The 25,438-nt window shown below is 45.0% G+C and overlaps 1 protein-coding gene across 4 annotated transcripts in view; it reads left to right on the top strand.

The window, feature by feature from the left end:
* The window catches only part of LOC119977990 (S-adenosylhomocysteine hydrolase-like protein 1), a 108,635-nt gene that overhangs the window by 35,786 nt on the left and 47,411 nt on the right, over positions 1–25,438 (top strand). Inside the window, exon 1 of one of the 4 annotated variants that reach the window (XM_038819264.1) lies at positions 13,130–13,165. The exons of 2 other annotated variants lie outside the window; for them this stretch is intronic. In XM_038819264.1, the coding sequence (XP_038675192.1) occupies positions 13,145–13,165 (21 nt within the window). In that variant the 5' untranslated portion in view covers positions 13,130–13,144. Of the gene's footprint in view, positions 1–13,129; positions 13,166–16,515; positions 16,535–25,438 lie in introns of those variants that run through there. One more of the 4 variants, XM_038819265.1, reaches the window with a different exon arrangement.

Here is a 25,438-nt window from a genome sequence, read left to right as displayed (position 1 = left end):
AAGCCCCTGACCTGATCATGTAGTCAGAGTATTTAAATAAAGGCTGGAAGTACTAGAAAAACGCAGCACGTCTGACAGCATCTGTGGAGAGAGATCGAGTTAATGTTTCAAATCCAATATTTCTCTTTTTCAGACCATAGGGGACTCCACGTTTACTGGATCCCTTTCCACACGGGTTCACCAGCAATTTCTGTTTTTATTTCAGATTTCCAGCATCTGCAGTATTTTGCCTTTATTGCAATGATTTAAATGATGGCTTTGACGTTGGGGGCAGTGGATTATTTGCCAGGATTTTTCAGTCTCTGACTTGCTCTTGAAGCCGCAGTATTAAATGGTTGGTCCAGTTCTGTTTTTCTTCAATGGTAACTCACTAATTCTGTGCCAAAAGTTCCAGTGAATATGTGCTTGCTACTTTCTAGGCTCTTCTGATCAGTCTCCTTCAGTGTCCGACTGTCATGGGTCAGTTGTCCACCGATCCCCCTTTGCTCTGGTCTCATTTTGTTGTCTTAAAACTGCACTGAATTCCTCTTCTGCCCTGACCATCTGTCCCCTTTCAAACGGAGCCCCTTGGTCTCCATCTGCACTATTCAAGGGACAGAACTTGCCTGAAACATTGGGATGTTCCAGGCGTTGTTGCCTGAAAATAGCACTGTGCCTTGTACTTTGGGAGCAAAAGATATTTTCTGCAGCAAGTAGGTGGTCAGAGTTTGGAGTCTGTTTTGAGGTCTCCATGATAGACCAGAAATCGGCAGAGAGAGAGGGGGACTGTAAGAGGATATCGAGATATGGGCAGAATAAAATGGAAAGGGCAAACTTGCTGAAAATCATTTAATGATACAGTGAAGGCAAAAAGAGTTGGAGTAGAAAATGTTCAAAGTCTACATTTGGAGAAACAGACTTTTGTTTTTATTGCGTTTGTGACTAATGTAGCAGAAACTAACCGGTTCTCGGCTATAAAATCAGGTTAAGAATTGCTTGTGTGCAGCATTCGGAAAGAACATATTTCTGATGTTGCACGTAGTAATCAGGGGAATTCTCCTGCACTCTTGTACTTCAACTTTCACATGTGGCTGTCACTTGCTGGTCATCAAGTCAACAAGAATGGTAGATCGTGCGAAACGATGAATTTGTCTTTCTAACTGAAGGGCAAATACTGAACTAGGTTGAGTGGCTTTGCTTATTTGAGTTATAAATGTAGAAGTCCCAAGTACTTGCCCTGGTGAGGATTATTGGCAGCATTGCAGATAGCGTCCTCTCAGTTTACCAGATTTAGTCGGTTTTCACACTGCCCAAACAGAATCTTAATGAGGTTTGTGTTGATGCATTTACATTATAGAACAGTTTGAAACTTAAAGTTGCAGGGTAGATTCCAGAGCCCTAGAACAATAGACAAACTGTGCATGAACAGTTTGAAAGTCTTGTTGGAACATTGCTGCATTCCAGAGGTATCTCTTTACACAGTTCAGTGCCTCTGAAGGCAGCTGTGTCACACCATTTCCTTTCAGCTTTGCCAGGGCAGCAGTCCTACAAAAAAATGCAGCATGAATCTCCTTGCGTGGTATCTTCGGAAGAGATGACTTAAGTGGGCGATTCAGAGCTGATTATTAATGTTTCTGCGAGCATTTCCAAATGGCTAATGAGTTATCCCGTTGACCGAGTAAATTTCCATGTTTACTCCAACTAGTTGCCACATGCAACTTTCACCAACATGTGATGCACTTAAATAACACCTGGCTTTATTAGAGTTGAATCGAAGATGAGATGAATGGGGCAGCACGGTGGCGCAGTGGGTTAGCACTGTGGCCTCACTCGCTGAGGTCCCAGGTTTGATCCCGGCTCTGGGCCACTGTCCGTGTGGAGTTTGCACGTTCTCCCCGTGTTTGTGTGGGATTTGCCCCCACAACCCAAAAATGTGCAGAGTAGGTGGACTGGCCATGCTAAATTGCCCCATATCTAGTGCATTATAGATTTTGCCACCCCCAGTAGATCACGATGCATCACATGAAACTCCACAGGACATCATTCTCCAAACCCCTCACTGCATCAGTGTATTTTCTCCTGTCACTATTTTTGGCATACCTTTAGCAGCCTCAGACCATTCCCATTGGAATTCCCTCCTCAAACCTATCCACATCCCCCCTCCCTCTTTTTGATACACTTCCTTGACCAAGGTTTTTTCTCTCCTAATATCACCACCTTTAGCATCAGTTATATCTCCAAAGTTTTTTGGCGATGATTTTGTACTTAAAGATCCTGTAAACTGTTAATCTTGGGTTGAGGTGTGAACATCGGGGGAACTATCTGGTGCTGGGAAGAGCTGCGAGATTTTGTCCTCCCCCGGACAGGCAGATGGTTTAATATATCCTCCAAAAGAAAGCACCTCCAGCAATACGGTACGGTGTCAGTCAAGCTTATCTACCGGAGTTCTGGAATGGAGTCTTGAACCTACTGCTTCACAATTGAACAAAGAATTATATTTTTCTTTCATCCTAGCAGACTTTAAAACCGTCACACAATGACCTATCCTTTGTGTGCAGGAAATTGTGATACCTGACTTGCAGCTTATTCAAACAGGGTGGGAAACGGCAAGGTCACGTCGGATTCTGCACTTATCTTGATGTTCCTGGACTCTTACTTTCCCGTAGAGGTCACTAAGTAGCACTCAGGGGTTGGAGTACTCATGGTGGTGCCCTCATTTTGGAGTCACGATGTTGTTGTGCACCAATAGCCAGAACAAAATAAATTCTTGCATTGTTTTGAGAATCCAGAATAGTTACATGAAGGTCCGTCATTAATACAGGCCCAGCCATGTTGACTCCCACTGTCAAAGTCCGGGATGAACTGAGAGATGTTTGAATTAGTTACTTGCAACGAGCAAATATTCCATTTCTGTGGTGCTTCTGAACTGCAGGTATACCACCGTAGAAAATAATTTGAGTTACCAGTACGGTGCATATCTTTTCTGAACCTGTGGTTCTTCAAAACAAAAAAGTACAATGAAAATCTCTAATCTCTGTTTAGTGTCTCCTTTTGTGTTTCCAATATGTTGTTAAAGCCAGGCCTCTCATGTATTGAGTGTGGGAGGAAGTCATCAAAGCAATTTCATGTTCCATTCTATATATAGTGTTTCACTCCTGCATATTCCGCCAATCCTGCTTATAAATTTCTTGGCAACAGTAGCAGCACTTCACCTTTATAGGTCACAGTGTTTGTAAATTGTAGCTTAATGGTACATTTCGTATCGGGTACAAAGGCAAAAAAAAGCAGGTCTGTTCCATACAAAGTCTTAATGTGCTTGGTGGTACTTGGCTCATTCTAATCATGCTCAATAGTCTTGTTCATTCTTTCTTGAGTGTGCTTCTTGGTGTATTTAATGCTGAGAGCCATTAAGGACATGCAGTATTTGCTAACAAGGTTGTAATATAGTTTTGTAACATGCCTCTTTTTTAATAAAAGTCAGCCCACATTCAAAAACACATGCAGCTTATATTTCCTTGTGAAATTGATTTTTTTGTGATTGATTTTTCACTTTTTAAAAAAATACTTGAGTGTTCCCCTCATTTTTCTCTCTGATCTCTGTAGATCTTGTAATCATCATGTACCGCATGCTTACCACCAGGTAGCAGGGTAATTGACTCTGGAATACCCCAATGTTGCCCTGTACACTCCACTCCAGAGGATAGCTCTAGCACTGTGTACCGATTAGCCCTTTTTTCTTCTTGTCGATCCATAGAATCCACACAGTGAAGACGGAGGCCATTCAGCCCATCGAGTCTGCACCGACCCTTTTACAGAGTACCCTACCTAGGTCTCATTCTCTCGTTCTATTCCCGTAACCCTCTGCATTGATCATGGCCAATGCACCTAACCTGCACATCTTTGGGCTGTGGGAGGAAACCGGAGCACCCGGAGGAATCCCACACAGACACCCTGCTCCTTCCTCTTTTGATGAATCTCCAGACAGTGGTGCTTGACCTCTTTTTGCAATTGATTGAACTTGCTGCCCCTATTTTGGACGCAACTGCATGCATCTCAGACCTACGGGCAAGAGTGATTGGCAGGAAAATTGATCCTGTGTTGAGAAAGGATCAGTGAGTCCAAGCACGACGAGTGTGAATGGATTGCACCCTTGATCTGCTAACATGTTGATCTATTGCAACAAATACTATTTGCACTAAACACATGGCCCTGTAAGTTCACTAAACGTGTGTGAATAATTTACAGCTATTTGTAGGAATGAGGAGCCTTTTTTGTCTGAAATTTTCAATTCTAGCGAGGACGTTTTTGGCCACCTTGGATGTCCTTTGGGCAGTTTTAAAGTTTTGGGCAGGCACTGAAGTTGAAACAATTATTTGTTACGTGACTGAACATTCATTTGATTCCTTTTATAATGAAGCGCCAGTGCTGGGGATACTGTGCAGTTCCTTTTCCTGACTTTGTATGTTTGAGTTACTGATACTCAGTCACAAAAGCCACAATCTTCAAAAACCTGTTTGGGTTCTTATGTCACCGACAATGAGTTATCAATCAATAATTCTTAACTCTATCTCTATAATCTGCTGAAAATGGTGCATGTTAAGAGATTTGAGATTAATCTGTGGATCAGCGGAGTACAGTAGTTCAAACCTGAGTCAGCAATGCACACAGCGGAGAGATGGCGTATTGAAAAGCTGCTGACTTGTCCCCTTGTTTATAGGCGCTTATTATATTGAAATATTTACTGGGTAAATGGTCATTTTTCGTGCCTTCTGGAACATAGTGGAGCCGGATTGCAGTCTTCTCATCTTTATCTCACGGGCTTATGTAGCTTACTTTAAACTGAGGTGAATTCAGATGAGGGGAGGCTTATGTGGAACACAATCACTGACACCGATTAGTTCAGCCAAATGATATCTTTCTATGCTACAAAATGTTATGTAGGTGCAAATGTGTGCCTCATGTGATCGTCACCCATCTCCTATGCTCACACTTTGGTTAACTGTGTGCTGTACAAACTTGGGACACCGGTTGCTGATGCGCTTTAGTGAAGTTTCTTGTCTTAATTTTGAATTAACAGTAGAATAACCCAATGTGTGCATTTGTGTAAATGTAGAATGACCTTTGGGGCAGCACGGTAGCATAGTGGTTAGCACAAATGCTTCACAGCTCCAGGGTCCCAGGTTTGAATCCCGGCTTGGGTCACTGTCTGTGCGGAGTCTGCACATCCTCCCCGTGTGTGCGTGGGTTTCCTCCGGGTGCTCCGGTTTCCTCCCACAGTCCAAAGATGTGCAGGTTAGGTGAATTGGCCATGATAAATTGCCCTCAGGGTCCAAATTGCCCTTAGTGTTAGGTAGGGTTACTGGGTTATGGGGATAGGGTGGAGGTATGGGCTTGGGTAGGGTGCTCATTCCAAGAGCCGGTGCAAACTTGGTGGGCCGAATGGCCTCCTTCTGCACTGTAAATTCTATGAAATTATCTATAATCTTTAAAAAAAATGGATAAATAACTGGCAGATGTTATTTAATGTGAAAGGATAATAAGAAGCAGCAGCAATCTCGACAGGACCCAGGGGAGGGAGTTACCTGTTTATGTACTGGTGGTTGTAGATTGCTGAAGATTGCTGAACCAATCAGTACAGTGTGCAGCACCAGTAAATAGCACCCTGAGTTTGTACATCAAGAATCGAGCTTAAATCTCAGAACAAAGAACATTTCAGCACAGGAACAGGCCCTTCGACCCACCAAGCCTGTGCCGATCCAGATTCCTAATTTAGGCCTACTGATTATTGCCCAAATGATCTGAATCTCTCTTTTGCCACCCGTTCATGTGTCTATCAAGTTACATCATTGATATCGTGCCTGCCTCCACCACCTCCACTGGCAACGCATTCCAGGCATCCACCACCCTGTGCATGAAAAACTTCCCCTGCACATCTCTCCTAAACTTTCCCCCTCTCACCTTAAATTATGCCCCCTTGTAATTGACTCTTCCACCCTGGGGAAAAACCTCTGACTATTCACCCTGTCTATAGCTCTCGGAATTGTGTTGACCTCAATCGGGTCTCCCCTCAGCCTCCGTCTTTCCAACAATCCGAGCTTATTCAACCTGTCCTCATAGCCAACACCCTCTGGACCAGGCAACATCCTGGTTAACCTTCTTTGCACCCTCCCCAAAGCACAAGTCTCAGGACTTGTTTGAGTTTGTGCAGAATGAGTGCATTTCAAGAATGAATTTTAACTTTTGATTAGCCCATTATGAATAAAAAAGTTATTGGAGAGATGGGATTGACATCAACTAAGCAGGCAGCTGGGACTGAGCGCCTCTGTAATGGGAGTGGATGCAGACGTTGCTAATGATTGCATTGGAGAAGAGAGGACTGAAGGTGATTCTATTAAAACCTCCACGGTCCTAAATGTTATCATCAAGATAGATATCACTATGCTTAATTTAGTCACATTCTACCACAGGAGGGTTGTCACATTTTCGGGGTTTTTATAATAAATGTTTCTTCTGTGGCACTCCTGCGATCCAGGTTGTAGCTTTTACTGTGTAATATCTGTGTGAAGTTTGGTGAGCCTCGGGGACCCTGAGATACCTGTTCCCTGGAGCAACTACTTGAATGTACCTTGTGATTCCACCTGATTCTCTCGCCAAAAGCATTGAATTTACACTTCCTTGTCAGACTCTTTATAAACCAACATAAAGACAGAAAATGCTGGAAATACTCAGCTGGTTTTGTAGAATCTTTGGAGAGGGAACACTTTTTTCCAGCATCTTCTGTCTTCATGTCAGATGCCCAACATCTGCAGTATCTTGCTTTAGTATTAGTGTAAACTAATTAAATAAAATAGGTAATTGAAAACTGAATTATACACCTCATTCTCCTCGACTATACAAAATAGCAAGTATGCCACCCACTCTCTCTAAATATAGATTTCTCAACACAAGTTCACTTCTGCTCTGAAGCAAGCTGCAGTGTCAGATTGACCCAACATTCCTGCTGGACGTCTGATGACTGTGAAATAACAAATTGACTGAGAATCAAATGGGCTTCCGAGAAATATAATCTTTTTAAATAAGACGAAGACAAAACACAGTAGGTTTCCTATGCTTTTAAGGTCAAACACTATTTACAAAAGAACAAAGTGAACAAAGAACATTACAGCACAGGAACAGGCCCTTCGGCCCATCAAGCCTGTGCCGATCCAGATTCCTTATTTAGACCTACTACTTATTGCCCAAACAAACTGTATGCCTCCATTCTCCGCCTGTCCATGTATCTATCAAGGTGCATCTTAAACTTTGCTGTCGTGCCTGCCTCCACTGGCAACGTGTTCCAGGCACCCACCACCACTTGTGTGAAAAACATTCCCCGCACATATCCCCTAAACGTTCCCCCTCTCATCTTGAACCTGTGCCTCCTTGTAATTGAGTCTTCCACCCTGGGAAAAAGCTTCTGACTATTCACCCTGTTTTATACCTCTCGGAATTGTGTAGACCACAATCAGGTCTCCCCTCAGCTTCCATTTTTCCAACAAAAACCCTTCTAATTTATTCAACCTCTCCTCATAACTAAGACCCTCCAGACGAGGCAACATCCTGGTGAACCTTCTTTGCACTCTCTCCAAAGCATCCACGTCCTTCTGGTAGTGTGGCGACCAGAACTGCACGCAATATTCTAAATGGGCCTAACTAAAGTTTTATGCAATTGTAACATGACCTGCCAACTCTTGCACTAAATGCCCCAGCCGATGAAGGTAAGCATGCCGTATGCCTTCTTGATCAGCTTATCCACCTGCATTGCCACTTTCATGGAACTATGGACCTGAACGTCCACATCTCTCTGTTTGTCTGTATAATTCACAGTAAATGCCATTTACTGTATAATTCACTTGAATTTGAACTTCCAAAACGCATCACCTCGCATTTATCTAGGTTGAACTCCATCTGCCATTTCTCTGTCCAACTCTACAATCTATCTATATTGCGCTCTATTCTCTGACAGTCCCCTTCACTACCTGTAACTCTACTTCTCTTCGTGCCACCTGCTAATCAGCCCATCTACATGTACATTTTCATATATATCTCTAATATATATGCAACTTTACCTTTTGTACCTGTAAGAGGTTACATTCTCTTCTATTAAATAGGTAGCTAATCTTTGATGCTGATGAGGATTTCTACATTTCATTTGAAGTGATTTGGCTCTTCCATCCTGTCATTGACGATCCTATGAAGCAGGAACAATTCAATGTCTGCACTCAGCCAGGATTAACATATGAAAGCACCTTGTTTCACAGAAAACGACACTGCATTGCATATTAACTGAACGTCCTCTGCCATGATATAGTGTGCATTTGCTGTGTTTTGCAGAGAGCATCTCACAGCATAGTGTGATTAATCCTGTGTACAATGTTTCTAGTGGTTGATTTGAGTCTATCTGACGCAGACCCAAAAAAAACCCAAATTGCTTTTTTGTCACACGGGCATAAGCTCAAATGTAGTAAAGGGAGAATGGAGAGAGCTTAAAAAATATAGATTTAGCGGCAGAATCCAGGGCACCAACTTGGGTACCAGGTGGCAGTTTGAGATGGAAAAGCTGCAGAGTGTGGTTAGGGCATGGTGCCTCTTTCAGACCACGTAGAGGCTAACATTTTGGCCGACTGTGCGCTGTACCAGACTGGGGATACCGCTTGTTGATTCTGCTGTCCTCAAATTTTTTATTTTTTTTTCTTATAAATTTAGAGTACCCAATTCATTTTCCAATTATTTAGCGTGGCGATTCCACCTACCCTGCACATCTTTGGGTTGTGGGGGCGAAACTCACGCAAACACAGGGAGAATGTGCTAACTCCACACGGACAGTGACCCAGAGCCGGGATCGAACCTGGGACCTCAGCGCCGTGAGGCAACAGGGCTAACCCACTGCGCCATCATGCTACCCTGCTTTCCTCAAATGAACAAGTCTTTAAGTTATGTGACGTAGCAGCACTCACCCGAGCATTTGTTTGAAAAGCAGTGAGAGTGAGGTGATTGGCATCAAGACATAATTGCGTTGTGGAAACCGTATTATTTTCTTTACATATGGAACACGGAACAGAAAAACGTTTCACATTTGCTCTCTCTCCCAGAGATGAAAGTGCTAACTCACTGTCTCCTCCAGGTCTTGCCCTTGTTGTTATCATACAAAATGCTGGATGGAGGAAATGTTTCTCAATAGTGGCGAGGCAACACAATGCCACGGTTATATCTGCCACTACAGACTCTGGTAAACTGAAGGACGTAATTATTTTTCTGCAGTGTTCGTCCCCATTGTTAAACTATTACGTTTGTCATTTTTCTCTACCCTTCACCGGACTCTTGAGTTTAAATTACAGAGATAATTGACCAGATTTCCATAGTTTCACAAATGGTCTTCAGGCTCTGGTTTTATTTATTTTCTCTCTCACTGAAGCAAATGGAAGTCAAGTGAGGAGAAATGGGAGTCAAGTGAGAAGTCAAGCCAATGTCCATGGCTTTACAAGCTAATGCAATTATGCGAAGGGAAGGTATTCTACGGGGGATATGTTTTAACCTCCATTGTTTATACACGACACACATTTAAACTCCATTGTTTGTACATGATGCACATTTTTTTTGCAGTTCAAAAAAAACAATATATCTTTTTGAGGTGAGTAAATCAGGGTCAGCATCTCCTGACTTGTCAGAATTTGAAGGAATAGAGGTCCTCGCACTGCCATCTCGATATTTCCTTTCCTGTACATGTAAATAGCTTCCTTTAGTACCATGCTTGTTCTTGTGGCTTCCAGGATGATTGATCATAGAAGCCAAGTAAATCTCAGCTTGAAAAAGAATGCCGTAAATTTGAGAAGTGTCTGTTAAATGCAGGGTGGTGTAAAGGTCTGAATCATACAAGATGACGTTGCTCTATACAGTGGTATGAGTGGGACGTGGTTGGAGTGACAATAGAGCAATGACGAACTTGTGTGTGTTGCTGGTAGTCCCATTCTCTGCTACCTTATACTGGCCTCTTGCATGTATGCCTGTTGTCTGTCACTTTAGTGTAATACTTTCCTGTTTTTACCACTCTTGAGCTGACGTTAGGATGTGGTGGGAGTTTCGCACCACATGTCTTTATGTGATCATAAAGTTGATATTCTCCATAAGGAATCTTGGGCTTATTTTGTGTGTGTTTGATTTGCAGGGTGGAAGGATCAATTTGTTTGAATTTATTGTTGAATATACTGTTTTCCTCCTTTTCAATGCAGTTTTGCTTCCTTCCTTCACTTTCATAGAATCATAGAATCCCTCCAGTGCAGCAGTAGGACATTCAGCCCATCGGGTCAGCGTCGACCCTTCGAAAGACCACCCTACCTAGGCCCAAACCCTGCACTATTCCTGCAACCCCACCCTAAGGGCCAATTTAGCATGGCCAATCCACCTAAACTGCTCATTTTTGGACTGTGGGAGGAAACCGGAGCACTCGCAGGAAACCCACAGAGATACGGGGAGAAAGTGCAAACACCCCACAGTCACCTGAGGCCGAAATCGAACCAGGGTCCCTGGAGCTGTCGGGCAGCAGTGCTAACCACTGTGCCACCATGCCGCCCACGTTTCACTCTTAATCCTGTTTTCCACTTTGCACTTTGCCACTTCATTTAACTTAACCTAACCAGCGCGATTACCCCAGTCTCAAAAACATTGGTAAATTCCAGGGAATTCAAATTTTAATTGAATTAACCTAGGTTCCTGTACTCTGCAGTAATTGTATTTTCACTTTTTGACACCTTCAGTAAATGAGTGAATGCCAGTCTTTCAAACTAACAGCCCTGGAAAATTTGAAGGTTCACCTCCTTGCCTGCTTTTCTGCTTTAGACATGCTCCTTTGGATAGGGATGGGATACCATCAACATTTTTGAAAAACTGTCTTTGGAGTCCGAGGACCGTTTGAAGAAATGTTTGTTAAATCTCAAGCAATGCATTCTTAGTGATTGGTTGGTTGGTTGCAAGTTGACTGCCTTGTGTACGTTGTTCAGATTCTGTAAACTTTCAGTGTTGGACTCTGTGCTCTGATGCGCTGCTCGTTCTCAGAAATTTTTGCAATGTGTACAATCTAATTTCAGTGCAACTTGTATTTTTCAGGGAGCCATATGCCTGTGTTGGTAAGAAGGGAATGGGTTTGTGGGGGGTGGGGGTGGCAGTCATGACTGAGTAATGATGTCAACTCTATATGAAAAGATTGTCTTTGTTCTTTGGTTAATGCACTTCCTGGGACTACAAGCCTATTGTAAAAAAATTGGTTCAAGTAGTTCGACCACAAGTTAACTGTTTCTGATGGACACTGAGCCTCCAGGGGGGAACTCTGCTTCACAGCTTAGGTGCTGCCAATCAAAGACACTTTTGTTAAAATGTTCAACTTTTTAGCATTCCGTGTAAGGGTATTCCTGGAGGAATGGGCGGCGGGAACTATCATGATTTGCTGCAATTGATTTGTGGGGAGCCTTACAGGCTGCAAAGATTCAGTCCCTTGTCACGTTTTTAGTGAAATTTGGTACAGTATTTTGACTTAGAATTGACAAGTAATTCGCTTTTCTAAACAGTAATTATTTCAGTGACGGTCTTTGAGGCCAATTTAAGAACTCTCTCATGGTGCTAGATTAAAATTTGTTTTCTGAAAACAGCAACTTGTCCCCCACCTAGAGGGAATTCTGGAGTGTTCCCCTGAGGGTCTGAGATGCTCACTAGTGCGGTTACTTTTATTCTGCACTGCTGTATCGAATTCAAAAGGGATCACCATGGGTGACTGTAAACGTAAACTGTTCAAAAGCTTGCAGAAAAATAAATGCTTTTTGAAGTCAGCTGGAAGATTTGATTATTAATTGTATTGCACACACTTCAACCCACCCCTCAGGAGGAGTATGTTGAAAGTGAGCAGCAACAGACTTGGATACAAGTTAAAGCTGGAGAGATTGCTTTTTAAATAATGGTGACCTTCAAAGTTTTCTCGTGGGCTCAGATTCTTTAATAGGTTCTGTTTGAACTTTTCCTCTTTGCTCTGAATACTTGTGAGTGTCATGGAATGCCCCAATTTGTTGCACAGGGCAGATTTCTATTGTCCGACTAAGCACTGCATTGTGGTTTAAGGAGAGTGGCCACTGTCAGGGTGGGGGAAAGAGCAGAGCAGTCATGCACACCATTTTGTCAACCTTTCGGTGATCGTGATACATTTCGACACACTTTCGGCGTACTTTTGTTGCAGGTGCTACTGAACAATGGAAGAATTTTGCACCACGTTTTTAGGACATTGATGCCCTTTGATAGATGCGGGGATGCGATGCTGCTGCTGAGATTGTGTGGAGATAAGAGAAGCCGATGTTTTGGCCTTTGCCTCCCTGATAGCCCGGAGACGGATTTTACTTGGGTGGCGGGATTTGGAGCCGCCGCAAGCAGGGGTGGGGGGTGAGCGACCTGGCAGAATTCCTGAGGCTGGAGAAGGTCAAGTTCGTCTTGAGGGGGTTGGTGGATGGCTTCACCCGGAGGTGGAAGCCGTTTATTGATTTTATTTAAGGAAATTTGAGAGGTCAGCCTGAAGGGTGGGAGGTGGTGGAAATGGCTAGCGGGGGGGGGGGAAGAGACACTGGGTGTTGGTTAATTTAATTGTTTGGTTGTTCTTCTGATTATGATTATGTATGAAAATGCCTTGAATAAAATTTTAAAAAAGATTGTGCATTTTTACCTGTGACTAATAGATAAGACAGACCATCAGTACCCTCAGAAAATATCCTTGCCACTCATGTATTTTTGCTTTGGAAGCTTGGGTGAACCCTAATAAAGGCAGCTGATAATTATTTAATTGATACATTAAGAAGAGAACCGTTGCTTTATAATGGATCATAAATGGATATTGAGGACTTAAAAATTTTGAATGTCAGAAGCTTTCAAGAAATTTCACAATCGGTTAACATGAAGGGTGTTTTGTGAACGCCTTTGGAAGGTTATGGGAAATCAGATCAGATGACTAAGTATGTTTTAACAGTGAAGTTGACTCAAAGCTGTGGGTGGGGGTTAGACCAATTCAATCCATAGGAAATGAGTTGGCTGTGAAACACAAAACTATTTAAAAAAAGCTTGAGGATTTATTCTCCAGGATACAAAAGGAAGTAGAATGTCCCAGAAGAACATTAAGGTACAGTTTTGATTTTCTTTCAGATTTTTGCTGAACGCTAAATGTTTTAAGGCATCAGGGAGAATTATGAGTGGAGTCTTATCACTTAATTTACAAGCTGACTGTATTCTTTCGACTTGAAAGCCCACCAGAGAGGTTCACTTTACATTTGTGCGTTGAAAGAAATGTACAGCTGCCGAGATCCAGAATGAAACGGCCCCAGTTCATTTTGAAGAGAAGCACATGTTTCTTCTTGTTTAAATACTTTTAGATTGACATATTCCGAATCATCATAAAGGATTTAGTATGATTTGCTGCCCTCGATAGTGAAATCACCTCCCAGTGTGGCATTGAGCTATTAAGATTGGAAAAGCCCCATGTTCAGTTCCCAGCCTGTGTTGCATGAGCTGATCTTGGCTTGGCTGACAGTAATGGTGCTATTCTGCAGAAGTGTTTTGTGGCGGGCAAACTCCTCCAAGTCTCCACCATCCAGGAATTTTTGATTCAAGTGCTGGGTGAAGACGGGGCAGGATTCGGTTGTGATTTCCCCCATCTGTTGATGCTCATTGCCTCAGCATTAGGTCTTGGATGAGGTACTGTGGGAGGATAGTACCTGGGACTATTGCTCAGGGATGAGGCGAGAAAATAAAAAGCAGAAGAATAAAGGTTTTTTCTTTGTCATTTCTTTAATTCAGCTGCACTCTCCAGATCAACAAAACTCATTGATTAGACACTAAACTATGCTGCATGGGTTCTGGAGCTGTAGAGCGTTACAATTCCTGAAGCTGGAGAAGGTCAAGTTCGCCTTGAGGGGGGGTCGGTGGATGGGTTCACCCGGAGGTGGAAGCCGTTTATTTGTTTATTTAAGGAAATTTGAGAGGTCAGCGTGAGGGGGGGTTGGAAATGGGGAAGGCGGGATGTGTGGAGGGGCTAGCGCGGGGGGGGGGGGGGGGGGGGAAGGAACTAGGGAGCAGCAAGGCTATCCAGAGATTGGAAAGCAAGGATGAGAATTTGAAAGTAAGATTGGTACTTTAATTGTGACCTGATAAATGTTGACCAGTGCAGCTGTGATGAATTGGGATACAAGCCACAGATTTCTGGTTGCCTTCAAGTTGAAGTAGGATAGAAGATGGGAGACTGGGCCAGGGAATCATTGACTAGTAAAGGCTAGAGGTGACAAATGCATGGATGAGAGTTTTCGGAGCAGATGAGCTGAGGCAGTAGCAGAGCCTGGTGATTATGGAGTTGGATGTCGGCAGTCTTTTTGATGAAGTGGATATGTGGTTGTGAGCTTGCCTTTGGTCAAACATGATGCCCAGGTTGCAAATAGTCTAGTTGAGCCTCAGATTATTGCCAGGCAGGGGGGGTGGAGTTGATCGCTGGGGACTGCAGGTTCAGTCTCACCAAATCCCTGATTATAAATATTTGAGATGTCATCAGTAGGAGTGTTCCAAGCCATGAGACGCTCATGTTAATCTTTCTTTGCTAAAATCAAATGGGTAAAGCTGTTCTGGCTCCTGTCACTAACTTGTACTGTACAATGTCAACCAAATAATAACTTCTCCATTCAGTTAGAAATTCAATGTGGGCAACTGGTGGTCTCCTAATGGTGGACGATGACAGGATCTGGAGAAGGAGGAAGACCAGTTAGACCTCAGCTAGAATATTATGTACAGTTCTGGGTACCACACTCTAGGAATGCTGTCAACACATTGGAGAAAGTGCAGAAGAGGTTTACAAGAATAATTCCAGGGATGAGAAACTTTAGTTATGAGGATAGATTGGAGAGGTTGGGACTGTTCTCCTTGGAGAGAAGAAGGCTAAGAGGAGACTTGATAGAGATGTTCAACATCATGAAGGGGCTGGACAGAGTAGACAGGGATAAACAGTTCCCGGTTGTAAAAGGATCAAAAATGAGAACGCACAAATTTACAGTGATTTGTAAAAGAAGCAACTGTGATGCATACAATGAATGTTTCGTGTTTGGAATGTGCTGCCTGTTAAGTGTGGTGGAGGGAGGTTCAATTGAGGCATTCAAGAGGGCATTAGATGATTGTTTGATGTGCAGGAGTACAGGGGAACTGCAGGAGAATGGCACTAAGTCATGATGCTCATTTGGAGAGCTGGTGCAGATACAATGAGCCAAATGGAAATCCTGCGCCCTAACAATTGTGTGAAGTGTAATCATTGGAGCTGCTGTAAATGCAGTTGTACTAAAAGTGTAAAATAGTGGCAAGTAGGAAAGTAACTTGACCAGTTTGCTTCTGAGCACTGCTAAACCTGGTACGTGTATGCTGTTTCCTGCACAGGAACACAGGATGGGTGGACTCAGAATAGCCATGAGTCATGCTTTGGGGATTATAGCATTGGTTGCTTACATTATTTCAGTTTTCATATAGTTTTAAAAAAAAATGTATTTTGCAAGGAAATATACACAGAGCAGTTTCTGGATCCTTTTCCTGGGAAGGAAATCCAAAAATAAATGATATCTGGGTTGGGCCATAGTCTTGTCCACCAGATTCAACTTTAAAGGTGAACAAGATTTATACAAAATTGTAACTTGGGATCAATGAGAGCACAGCAGTGATTTTATATTGTATGCTTCTTTTTGAAAACCCTTTCTCCAAGCAAGAGTTATGGGGCAGGAAATGCCACGTTTTTGCAATTTTTATGACTGACTTTGTGGGACATGCAATCCTAGTTGATTAAATAGGTACGTACCGCTTTTCATTATTTCAAAAACAGTTGCTGAAATCCCTTGGGCATTTTGGTTCCCATGTCAGTGATGTTGGGGGAGTTGTAGCAGCAGCTTTAGGGAGTATCCAGACAGGATATGAGGAAATGTATTTCAGGTTTGTTGAGCTTGTAGAGTCATCTTGTTTGGCCGTGTTCCAGTGTGATGTCTGAAGGGGCATGCTATTCGGAATGACCCATCCAAAATTGGAATATACACAACGGGAGGAGCAGCCCTTTTGAGCTTGAGCTGTCTCTCTGGAACAGTAATCCAGGCAATCCCGTTTTCCCTCTATTTTCCCCAATCCCTGCAACATTTTTCCAGTTGCCCTAATGTTCAGTGAGGTAAAAGTGCAATGTCATTATTTAAACAGGTGTGTATGTGTGCACATTTGATAGATTAAGATAGTACGTGTGTGACTTTTGAAAGTTTTGCAGCTTTGCTTTAGTTGTTCCTGGGATGTGGGTGTCTCTGGAAAGGCCAGCATTTATCATCCATCCCTAATTGCCCTCGAGAAGGTGGTGGTGAGCCAGCTTCTTGAACTGTTGCAGCCTGTGGTGGTGTCGAGGTACTCCTAAAGTACTGTTGGGAAGGGAGTTCCAGATTATTGATCCAGCGACGGTGAAGGAACGGCAATATAGTCCCATGTCAGGATGGTGAGTGACTTGAAAGGGGAACTTTACAGGTGGTGGTGTTCCCATGGATTTGCTGTACGTGTTCTTCTAGATTTCAGAAGTTGTGCGTTTGGTAGGTGCTGCTAAGGGAGCCTTGGTAAGTTGCTGCAGTGTATCTTGTAGATGGTACAACAGAAGAGTTTGATCTTTGTGACAAGCAAATCCCTGTGAAACCTGCTGCATGTGTACTGTGTTAAGCCACACAGAGTTCATGGAGAGTAATGATATTTCAATATTATTCTTAATAAAACTAATAACTTGAGAAATAAATGCAGATTGGAATCTTTTAAACAATAGAGTTGAATATTGCGGCCTTGGAACAGGGTGGGGAAAATATGTTCCATTTTAATCAAGCATCATGTTAAGTTGTAAGTGTATGAATTCTGTGTTAGTTTGACAAAATCAGTCTGCTGCTGCTGTTTGTAGCTATTCCTATCAGAAGACCTGCTGTCATGGTATGTCACTCCCATCTGCCATGCCTCACCCCCACACATCCACTGCAATCTCTCTGAGACATCGGTCATCTGACTATGCCTAGGTTGGCTCCTCTTTCTGCTGCCCTCCACTTTGCCCTCCAGCAGAAATCTCCCAAGCTTTTCAGCTCTAGGCGAATGGCTGAAATGCTGACATATTTTTTTTTCTGGATGTCACTATTTCGAGCTCTTCCTGTTCCTGCAATTTCGAGCACATCTTCATTGTTCACATGGTCTGTCTATGACATTTATAACCTCTGACTTGGCATCATTATGGTGCAAGTTTGTAAATTTTTCCAAACCCAGTTTTGAAATAGTTATTCATTCGCACCGTTTCCACACAAACACCTGTGGCATTGTGTTATGTAGTAACTTTTAGGTTTGTGTGAGAACAGTATTCTTGTTTAGTGCCTTTTTTGTTTTGTTCAAGAAATCTGCTCCTCTCTAACTCAGAAGGCAGGTGGAAGGGATGGGTCAGTGCAGTGATTTGTCTTCCTTTCCACAATATTAAAAACAAACTCTGTAGCTGCATTGCTACCTTCAGCTAGAACTATAAGTGACAACCTGGGTTACAACAATCCACAGTGAAGTGAGTTGATGAATCTTAGTTATGTTGCAGGATATAGTGGATACAGCTGTTGGTTAACAATTTATCCAGAAGGAATATTAAATTGAACTCTGACCTGAATTGAAGCTCATGGGGCAATGACGCAAAGAAGTACACGGATATATAATTTACTTGGGTGAGTCAACCAGGGAAGTGATATAAACTTCCATCTGATTGTCCCTTTTAGCATAAACTTTTGAGGTGGGGCTCGGATGGAACCATCAATTCACCAGACACGTGTTTCCGATATGAATCTAGGCTTTAATCGACTTACTAAAGAGCCAGCCTGTTACCCGTTGATGAACTCTCAGTGAACTGCAGGCTGACTCTGGATGCTATGCAGGGCCCTAATGACTGTGTGGGAGGTCATGTCGGGGCACGGGATAGCGAATGGGAAACGGGAGACCTCGTCTACGACGTTTAAAAAGTAAACGTTCTTGTTAGTTGAGGGGAGTGGCCCTTTGAAATCAATCGCGAAAGGCGTTCAAAGGGCCTAGAAGCCTTGACCAGCTGGGCCCGGTCTGGTCTATAGAAGTGCGGTTTGCACTCCGCACAGATCGGGTAGTCCCTGGTGACCGCTTTTACCTCCTCGTTGGAGAAAGGTATGTTTTGGGCCCTGATGTAGTGGGCGAGCCGGGTGACCCCCGGGTGGCAGAGGTCATTGTGGATGACTTTCAATCGGTCAATCTGCGCGCTGGCGCATGTCCCGCGGGATAGGGCATCCGGCGGCTCGTTGAGCTTCCCGGGTCGTTACTTAATGTCGTAATTGTAGGTGGAGAGTTCGATCCTCCACCTCAGAATTTTGTAGTTTTTAATTTTGCCCCTTTGCGAGTTGTCGAACATGAAGGCAACCGATCTTTGGTCGGTGATGAGGGTGAACCTCCTACCTGCGAAGTAGTGCCTCCAGTGACGGATAGCTCCACAATGGCTTGTTTCTCGACCGAGGAGTGTCGGAGTTCTGAAGCAGAGAGGGTACGGGAGAAAAATGCGACTGGCCTCCCTGCCTGATTTAAAGTGGCTGCAAGAGCTACCTCTGAGGCGTCGCTCCCTACCCGAAATGGAGTGGATTCATCCACCGCCCGCATGACCGCTTTGGCGATGTCCTCCTTGATGCCGTCGAAGGCCTGGCGTGCCTCGGCTGACAGGGGAAATCGTGTGGCCCTAAAAAGTGGCGGGCTTTGTCCGCATATTGAGGGACCCACTGGACACAGTAGGAAAAGAAACCCAAGCACCGTTTGAGGGCCTTGGGGCAATGGGGGAGGGGGAGTTCTATGAGGGGGCGCATACGGTCCAGGTCTGGGCCCAGGACTCCGTTTTCCACGACATAGCCGAGGATGGCTAGTCTGGTTGTGCGGAAAACGCATTTCTCCTTGTTATACGTGAGATTCAGTTTCTGTGCCGTCTGGAGAAAACGGTGGAGGTTGGCGTCGTGGTCCTGCTGGTCATAGCCGCAGATGGTGACATTGTCCAAGTACAGAAACGTGGCCCGCAGCCCGTACTGGTCCACCATTCGGTCCATTGCTCGTTGGAACACCGAGACCCCATTAGTGACGCCGAAAGGGACCCGGAGTAAATGGAAGAGGCGACCATCGGCCTCGAATGCCGTGTAGTGGCGGTCCTCCGGGCGGATTGGGAGCTGGTGGTATGCAGACTCCAGATCCACCGTGGAAAATAGGCGGTACTGGGCGATCTGGTTTACCATGTCTGCAATCCTGGGGAGGGGATACGCGTCGAGGAGCGTAAATCTATTTATGGTCTGACTATAGTCGACAACCATGCAGAATTTTTCCCTGGTCTTAACGACCACCACCTGAGCTCTCCAGGAACTATTGCTGGCCTCTATAACCCCCTCACCTGAGAAGCCTTCGGACCTCTGTTCTGATAAATACCCTATCCTGCAGGCTATACCGCCTGCTACGAGTGGCTACGGGTTTACAGTCCTTTGTGAGATTGGCGAAGAGAGGAGGGGGGGGGGGGATTCGCAACGTAGCGAGGCTGCAGATAGAGTGGGGGCAGGGGCCCGCCGAAGCTGAGGGTGAGGCTCTTGAGGTTACATTGGAAGTCTAGGCCTAATAAGAGTGGCGCGCAGAGTTCGGGCAAAACGTAGAGTTTGAATTTGGAGTAGCTAGCGCCTCGGATTGTGAGTGTCGCGGCGGTGCCCCCCTGGATCTGGATGGAATGGGAGCCTGAAGCGAGCGAGATAGTTTGCTGCACGGGGAAAACGGGAAGCGAACAGCGTCTTACCAGGTCTGGATGTATGAAGCTCTCTGTGCTCCCGGAGTCGAAGAGGCATGGCGTTTTGTACCCGTTGATATGGACCTCTGCCATCGAATTTCGCAGATGCTTCGGGCGTGATTGGTCCAGAATTACGGCGCTGAGTTGCGGGTAGTCGGCGGATCGATCAGCTGTGCTGGAGTGGCCCCGTGATGACTGCCCTTGAGGTCATAGTCGTATTCTTCCGATGAGTTGTCCGAGCGCGGAGATGCAGTTCGGGCCCGTGGCGGGCGGCGAGGAAGATGGCGTCCAAGATGGCGGCCCCCATGAGCCGCATGTGGCCGGCCGCGTATTGGAGGTTTGCCAAGATGGCGGCCCCCATGGATCGCACGTGGCTGGAGGGAGCGGGGTCGGGGCATAGGCCGCAGCGTTTCAGGCCCCGCGGGCCTGCGGGTGTGGGGAGCGATTACTTCATGCCGTTGGGGAGTTGGAAGCTGGGGCCCTTTTTGCGAGGCACACTCTCGCGTAGTGGCCTTTCCGCCCGCAGCTGCTGCAGGTCGCGTTGCGGGCCAGGCAGTGCTGCCGAGGGTGCTGATTCGTGCCGCAGAAATGGCAGGCTGGAGCAGCATAGTGGCTGGCTGGGGCAGCATGGTGGCTGGCTGGGGCAGCATGGTGGCTGGGCGGCCGCGTAGCACAGGCCTGGGGGAGTCGCTGGTCGGGGACCCATGATTGGGTCGCGGGGTCCACGGGGAACGAGTTAAGGCTGCGGAAGGAGACCTCCATCGTGGTAGCAGCTTCCACAGTCGTTTCTAAGTCTTGTGTCCCCTTTTCCAGTAATCGTTGGCGCACTTAATTAGACCTGAGGTCCGCTTCAAAAATATCGCATACAGCAAGTTCTCTGTGTTCAGCCACGGTAACCGCTTGGTAATTACAGTCATTGGACAAATTATTGTGTTCCCTTAGAAATTCGGCGAGTGATTCGGTGGCCGCTGGCGGCGAGTTGTGAACACATGGCGTGCATAAACTTCGTTAATGGGCCTCACATATATCTTATCGAGTACTGCTAGCGCTGCAGTATATGAACTGGCCGAGTTTAGTTGTGTAGAAATTCTGTGGCTCACCCTCGCGTGCAGTAGACTCGACTTCTGTTCCTCTGTCGTTTTGGCTGCGCTCGCTTCTGCCAGGTAGGCCTTGAAGCACCGCAGCCAGTGGGAGAAGATTTCTTTAGCCTCTGCATCCTGTGGGTCGAGTCCCAGGCGTCCAGGCTTGAGGGCCGATTCCATAATCGATCTTGATTGTTCTTAAGTCGATTAAATTGATGGAACCATCAATTCACCAGACACGTGTTTCCGATATGAATCTAGGCTTTAATCGACTTACTACAGAGCCTGCCTGTTACCCGTTGATAAATTCTCAGTGAACTGCAGGCTGACTCTGGACAAGGGTATTTATACAGCAGCACTAGGGGGAGGAGTCATGGGCGGAGCCAAGGGTGGAGCCCTGTACAAGCTCCTGAGCATTCCCAGAGCTACTCCCCCTAGTGGTCGGATAACGCTACTGCGCTTACAAAGACATAGTGTGAATTATCATATTACATTCACCACAGGCTGCACTCTTAAAAATGATTATCAAATGACTAGTGTGGGAAAATGGCCAACAGCCTGAATTTTAGGCCTGTTACAGAATTGGACACTTCAAATTAAGCATTGGACATTTTAAATTAAACCACAGACAGACCTGATGGGAATCCCGACAGCCAAGTTTGAATAGACTGGATAGAGACAGACAGCCGGGGCAAGTCTGGGCCTGCCCTGTAAACAAGATGTTGGAAGCTAATCGGTCCCATTCAAATGGATCAAAGTTATGGATTGTCTAGATGAAGCCAGGCTTCCTGGCACCTAGATCACCTTGTATGGGGTAAGGTTGCATGAGGACAGTATACCTGGAGATAGACCACTGGGGTGGGTTCCTGTGTGTCCTGAAGAGTTGCAGTCAGTAACTCCATTGAGTGTTGTGACCCCTACCCCGAGATCACCTTGGTTGAGGGCACGAAGAGGGGTATAAATATTGACCACCTCAGACTCTCCCACCCAGGACCCTCCCTGGCGAAGAATCGGCACTGAAGTAGCAGAGAAGATTTGATGACAGACCAGAGGACGGAAGGAAGCAGCCTACGACACCCACCTTGTGGTAGTATAACTAGGGACATTACGGTACCTTAGAACCGAGCTGCTTTTGGTGCAGAAGACTCGCTGCCCATTGGCCCAGGCAAGTCATGTGCCTCTCTGCCGATTGGCTGAGGAAGTCATGTGCCTCCCTGCCGATTGGCTGAGAGGTAGGTAGCCCCGCCTGTGAGGCGGGGTATAAGAACCCGTACTGTCTGGCAGTCGGCCTTTCTTTCTGTACGTCTACTGCCGGGCACACATCTTGTGCATTAAAGCCTGTCGTTTGGAACTCCTTCTCGTCTCGTGTCCAATTGATGGTGCATCACACCTTTTGCAGATGAAGGCCCTGAGACAACTGAGACTCGGAATTGGACCTGGAGCTCAACTGGGTTCATTGATGCGGGAAGCATTCAGAATGTTGGGATTGTTATTTGTTGGGGTAATTTAAGGGGAGGGATAACTGTTTTACTGAGTTTAATAATAAAATTGGTATAATCAAACTTGTATTTGTCCTTTGTTCACCTCGCAAATAAGGGCACCTGGTTTGAGTAGTAAACTGGTCGAGGTGTCTGAGGTTTTACACACACTAGTTACGGGACAAACTTTGTGTTGGTTCAACATGGATTTTGCATCTTATTGCTTTTGATCAACACAAGGGTATTATAATTGCAAATCTTGCCTTTTAATTTAAAATGTGCGCAGGTGGTCTGCCAGACTGCTTACTCAGTTTAAAGATTAAAACACAGCTGATTATCCTTTTGGATTTCTTCTAACATTTGAACATTTTGGCACGCTATTAAGTAACGTTGTTCACATGCTAGCTCAGTTGGCTGGACAGCTGATTTGTAATGCAGAGTGAAGCGAAGAGCGTGGGTTCAATTCTTGTACCAGCTGAGGTTATCCATGAATTAATAATTATTAATGAAGCAGTTGAGGAACCTTCATTAAATGTTTTCAAGATAAAGATAGATAGTTTTTTGAAGAATAAAGGATTATGGTGTTCGGACGGGAATGCGGAGCCGAGTCCACAAAAGGTCAGCCATAATCTCATTGAATGGCGGAGCAGGCTCGAAGGGCCAGATGGCCTACTCCTGCTCCTAGTTCTTATGTTCTTCTCACTCAACTGTGCCCCCACTCAACTGTGCCCCTGACCTGAGGTGGGGTGATCCTCCGGTTAGATCCCCCTCAAATCCCCTATGGTCATCTGGGACTATGGCGACTTGACCGTTACCTTTTACACATGCCGAGCTTCATTCTGTCCCTGAAACAGTGCTTTGAGAAGGGGAACATAACACGATGTTGATTGTGGCAACTCTGAAAGCAGGTAGCCGTGCCAAACCAGTACTTGCAGGAGAGCTTTATCTTTCACTGTTTAAGCTTAGGCCATTTTATGTTTGCTCGTGATAGCAATTGTGAAGCCTACAGATACACATTCTATATGTTTTGGCACTCTAACCCAGTCTGTCTAACCCTTTATGTTTTCCCCTTGTTTGTGTATGCTGTTTTGAGTACCACCTGGGCTGTTCCAGTTGTGACTGGCTGAATGCTCCAGAGAGCTTGAAAAGGAACCTGTTGTCTGGGGCAGATACAAAGATAGATATTAACATAATTGTCCCTCATTCCTGTGTAAGCATCATGAGCAACATAAACCAAAATCTTGCTACAATCGCAGAAAGTGTATTTTGGGGAACATTTGAAACAGTGGGAAAAGACCATTAAAGATTTATGAACCAGGCTAGTTAGAGGTCAGCAATAGATCTGAAGTCTGCAAAAATGTAGCCTCTAACTGAGTGCATCATCTCAGTGAATTCTACATGTCAAATCCACTCTGGCTTCAAGTGTACTCGTGGCATGTGCTGACAAGTATAATTGCTGTGAAGATTTATGGTTGGATGTGGCCTGTAACGTCAGAGAGGAGAAAGTCTGTGAACACATACCAAGAATAAAAGTGTGACTGTACTCTACTAAAATATAAAGTATAATTTTATTTTTAAATTATTCATGGGACATGGGTATTGTCATTGGTTGCCCTTGAACTGAGTGGCTTTTTCAGAGGCCAGTTAATGAGTCAAACCGCATTGCTGTGGATCTGGAATCAAACCAGGTAAAGACGGCAGATTTGTTTCACTAAAGGACATTAATGAACCAGATGAGTTTTTACAACAATCGGCAATGGTTTAATGGTCATCATCAAACTTAGTTCCAGATTTTTTAGCACACGGGCAGCACGGTAGTTAGCACAGTTGCTTCACAGCTCCAGGGTCCCAGGTTTGATTCGCGGCTTGGGTTACTGACTGTGTGGAGTCTGCACGCTCTCCCCGTGTCTGCGTGGGTTTCCACCGGGTGCTCCGTTTTCTTCCCACAGTCCACAGATGTGTGGGTTAGGTGGATTGGCTATGCTAAATTGCCCTTCGTGTCCAAAAAAAAGGTTAAAGTAGGATTACGGGGATAGAGTGGAGGTGTGGGTATGGGGTGTGGGCTTGGGTAGGGTGCAGACTTGATGGGCCGAATGGCCTCCTTCTGCACTGTAAATTCTATGAATTCACGTTTTGCCATCTGCCATGGTGGGACTCGAACCTGGATCTCCGGATCACTAGTTTAGTGACAATGCCACAACGCCACTGCCTCACTGCGAACTGTTTCGAAAGGTAAATGGGACTATACAGATGGAAGTTAGAAACATAGAAACAGGAGTAGGTCGATCAGCTCATCAAGCCTGCATTTAATACGATCATTGCTGATGTATCCATAACCCTTTACGTCATTGTCAAACAGAAATCTATTAATCTCTGCTTTCAACATACTCAATGACTGAGCTTCCACAGCCCTCTAGGGTAGAGAATTCCAAAAATTCATAACCCTCTGTGTAAAGAAATTTTGCCTCGTCTTGGTCCTAAGTGACATCCCCTTATTTTGAAATTGTGCCCCTGGTTTTAGACTCCCCAATCAAGGGAAACATCCTACCTGCATCTACCCTGCCTATTCCTTTAAGTATTTTGTAGGTTTCAATGAGGTCACCTCTCATTTTTTGAAATTTTCGAGAATACAGACCCAGTTTCCCAATCTCTCTTCATAAGATAGTTTCGCCACCTCTTGATCAAGTCTGGTGAACCTTCGTTGCGCTCCCTCTATATCAACAATATTCTTTCTGAGGTAAGGGGACCAAAACTGAATACTACTCCAGCTGCAGTCTAACCAAACTCCTATACAATTGAAGCAAGACCTCGCCACACCTGTACTCAAATCCCCTTGCGAGAAAGGCGAACATTCCATTGGCCTTTCTAATAACTTGCTGCACCTACATGCCAGCCTTCAGTGACTTATGAACAAGGGCACTAGGTCCCTGTTTCGCACAGGGCTAAATCGCTGGCTTTGAAAGCAGACCAAGCAGGCCAGCAGCATGGTTCGACTCCCGTAAAAGCCTCCC

The sequence above is a fragment of the Scyliorhinus canicula genome, chromosome 15, assembly GCF_902713615.1.
Source record: "Scyliorhinus canicula chromosome 15, sScyCan1.1, whole genome shotgun sequence".
Taxonomy (NCBI): domain Eukaryota; kingdom Metazoa; phylum Chordata; class Chondrichthyes; order Carcharhiniformes; family Scyliorhinidae; genus Scyliorhinus; species Scyliorhinus canicula.
This window is presented reverse-complemented; position numbering and strand designations above follow the sequence as displayed.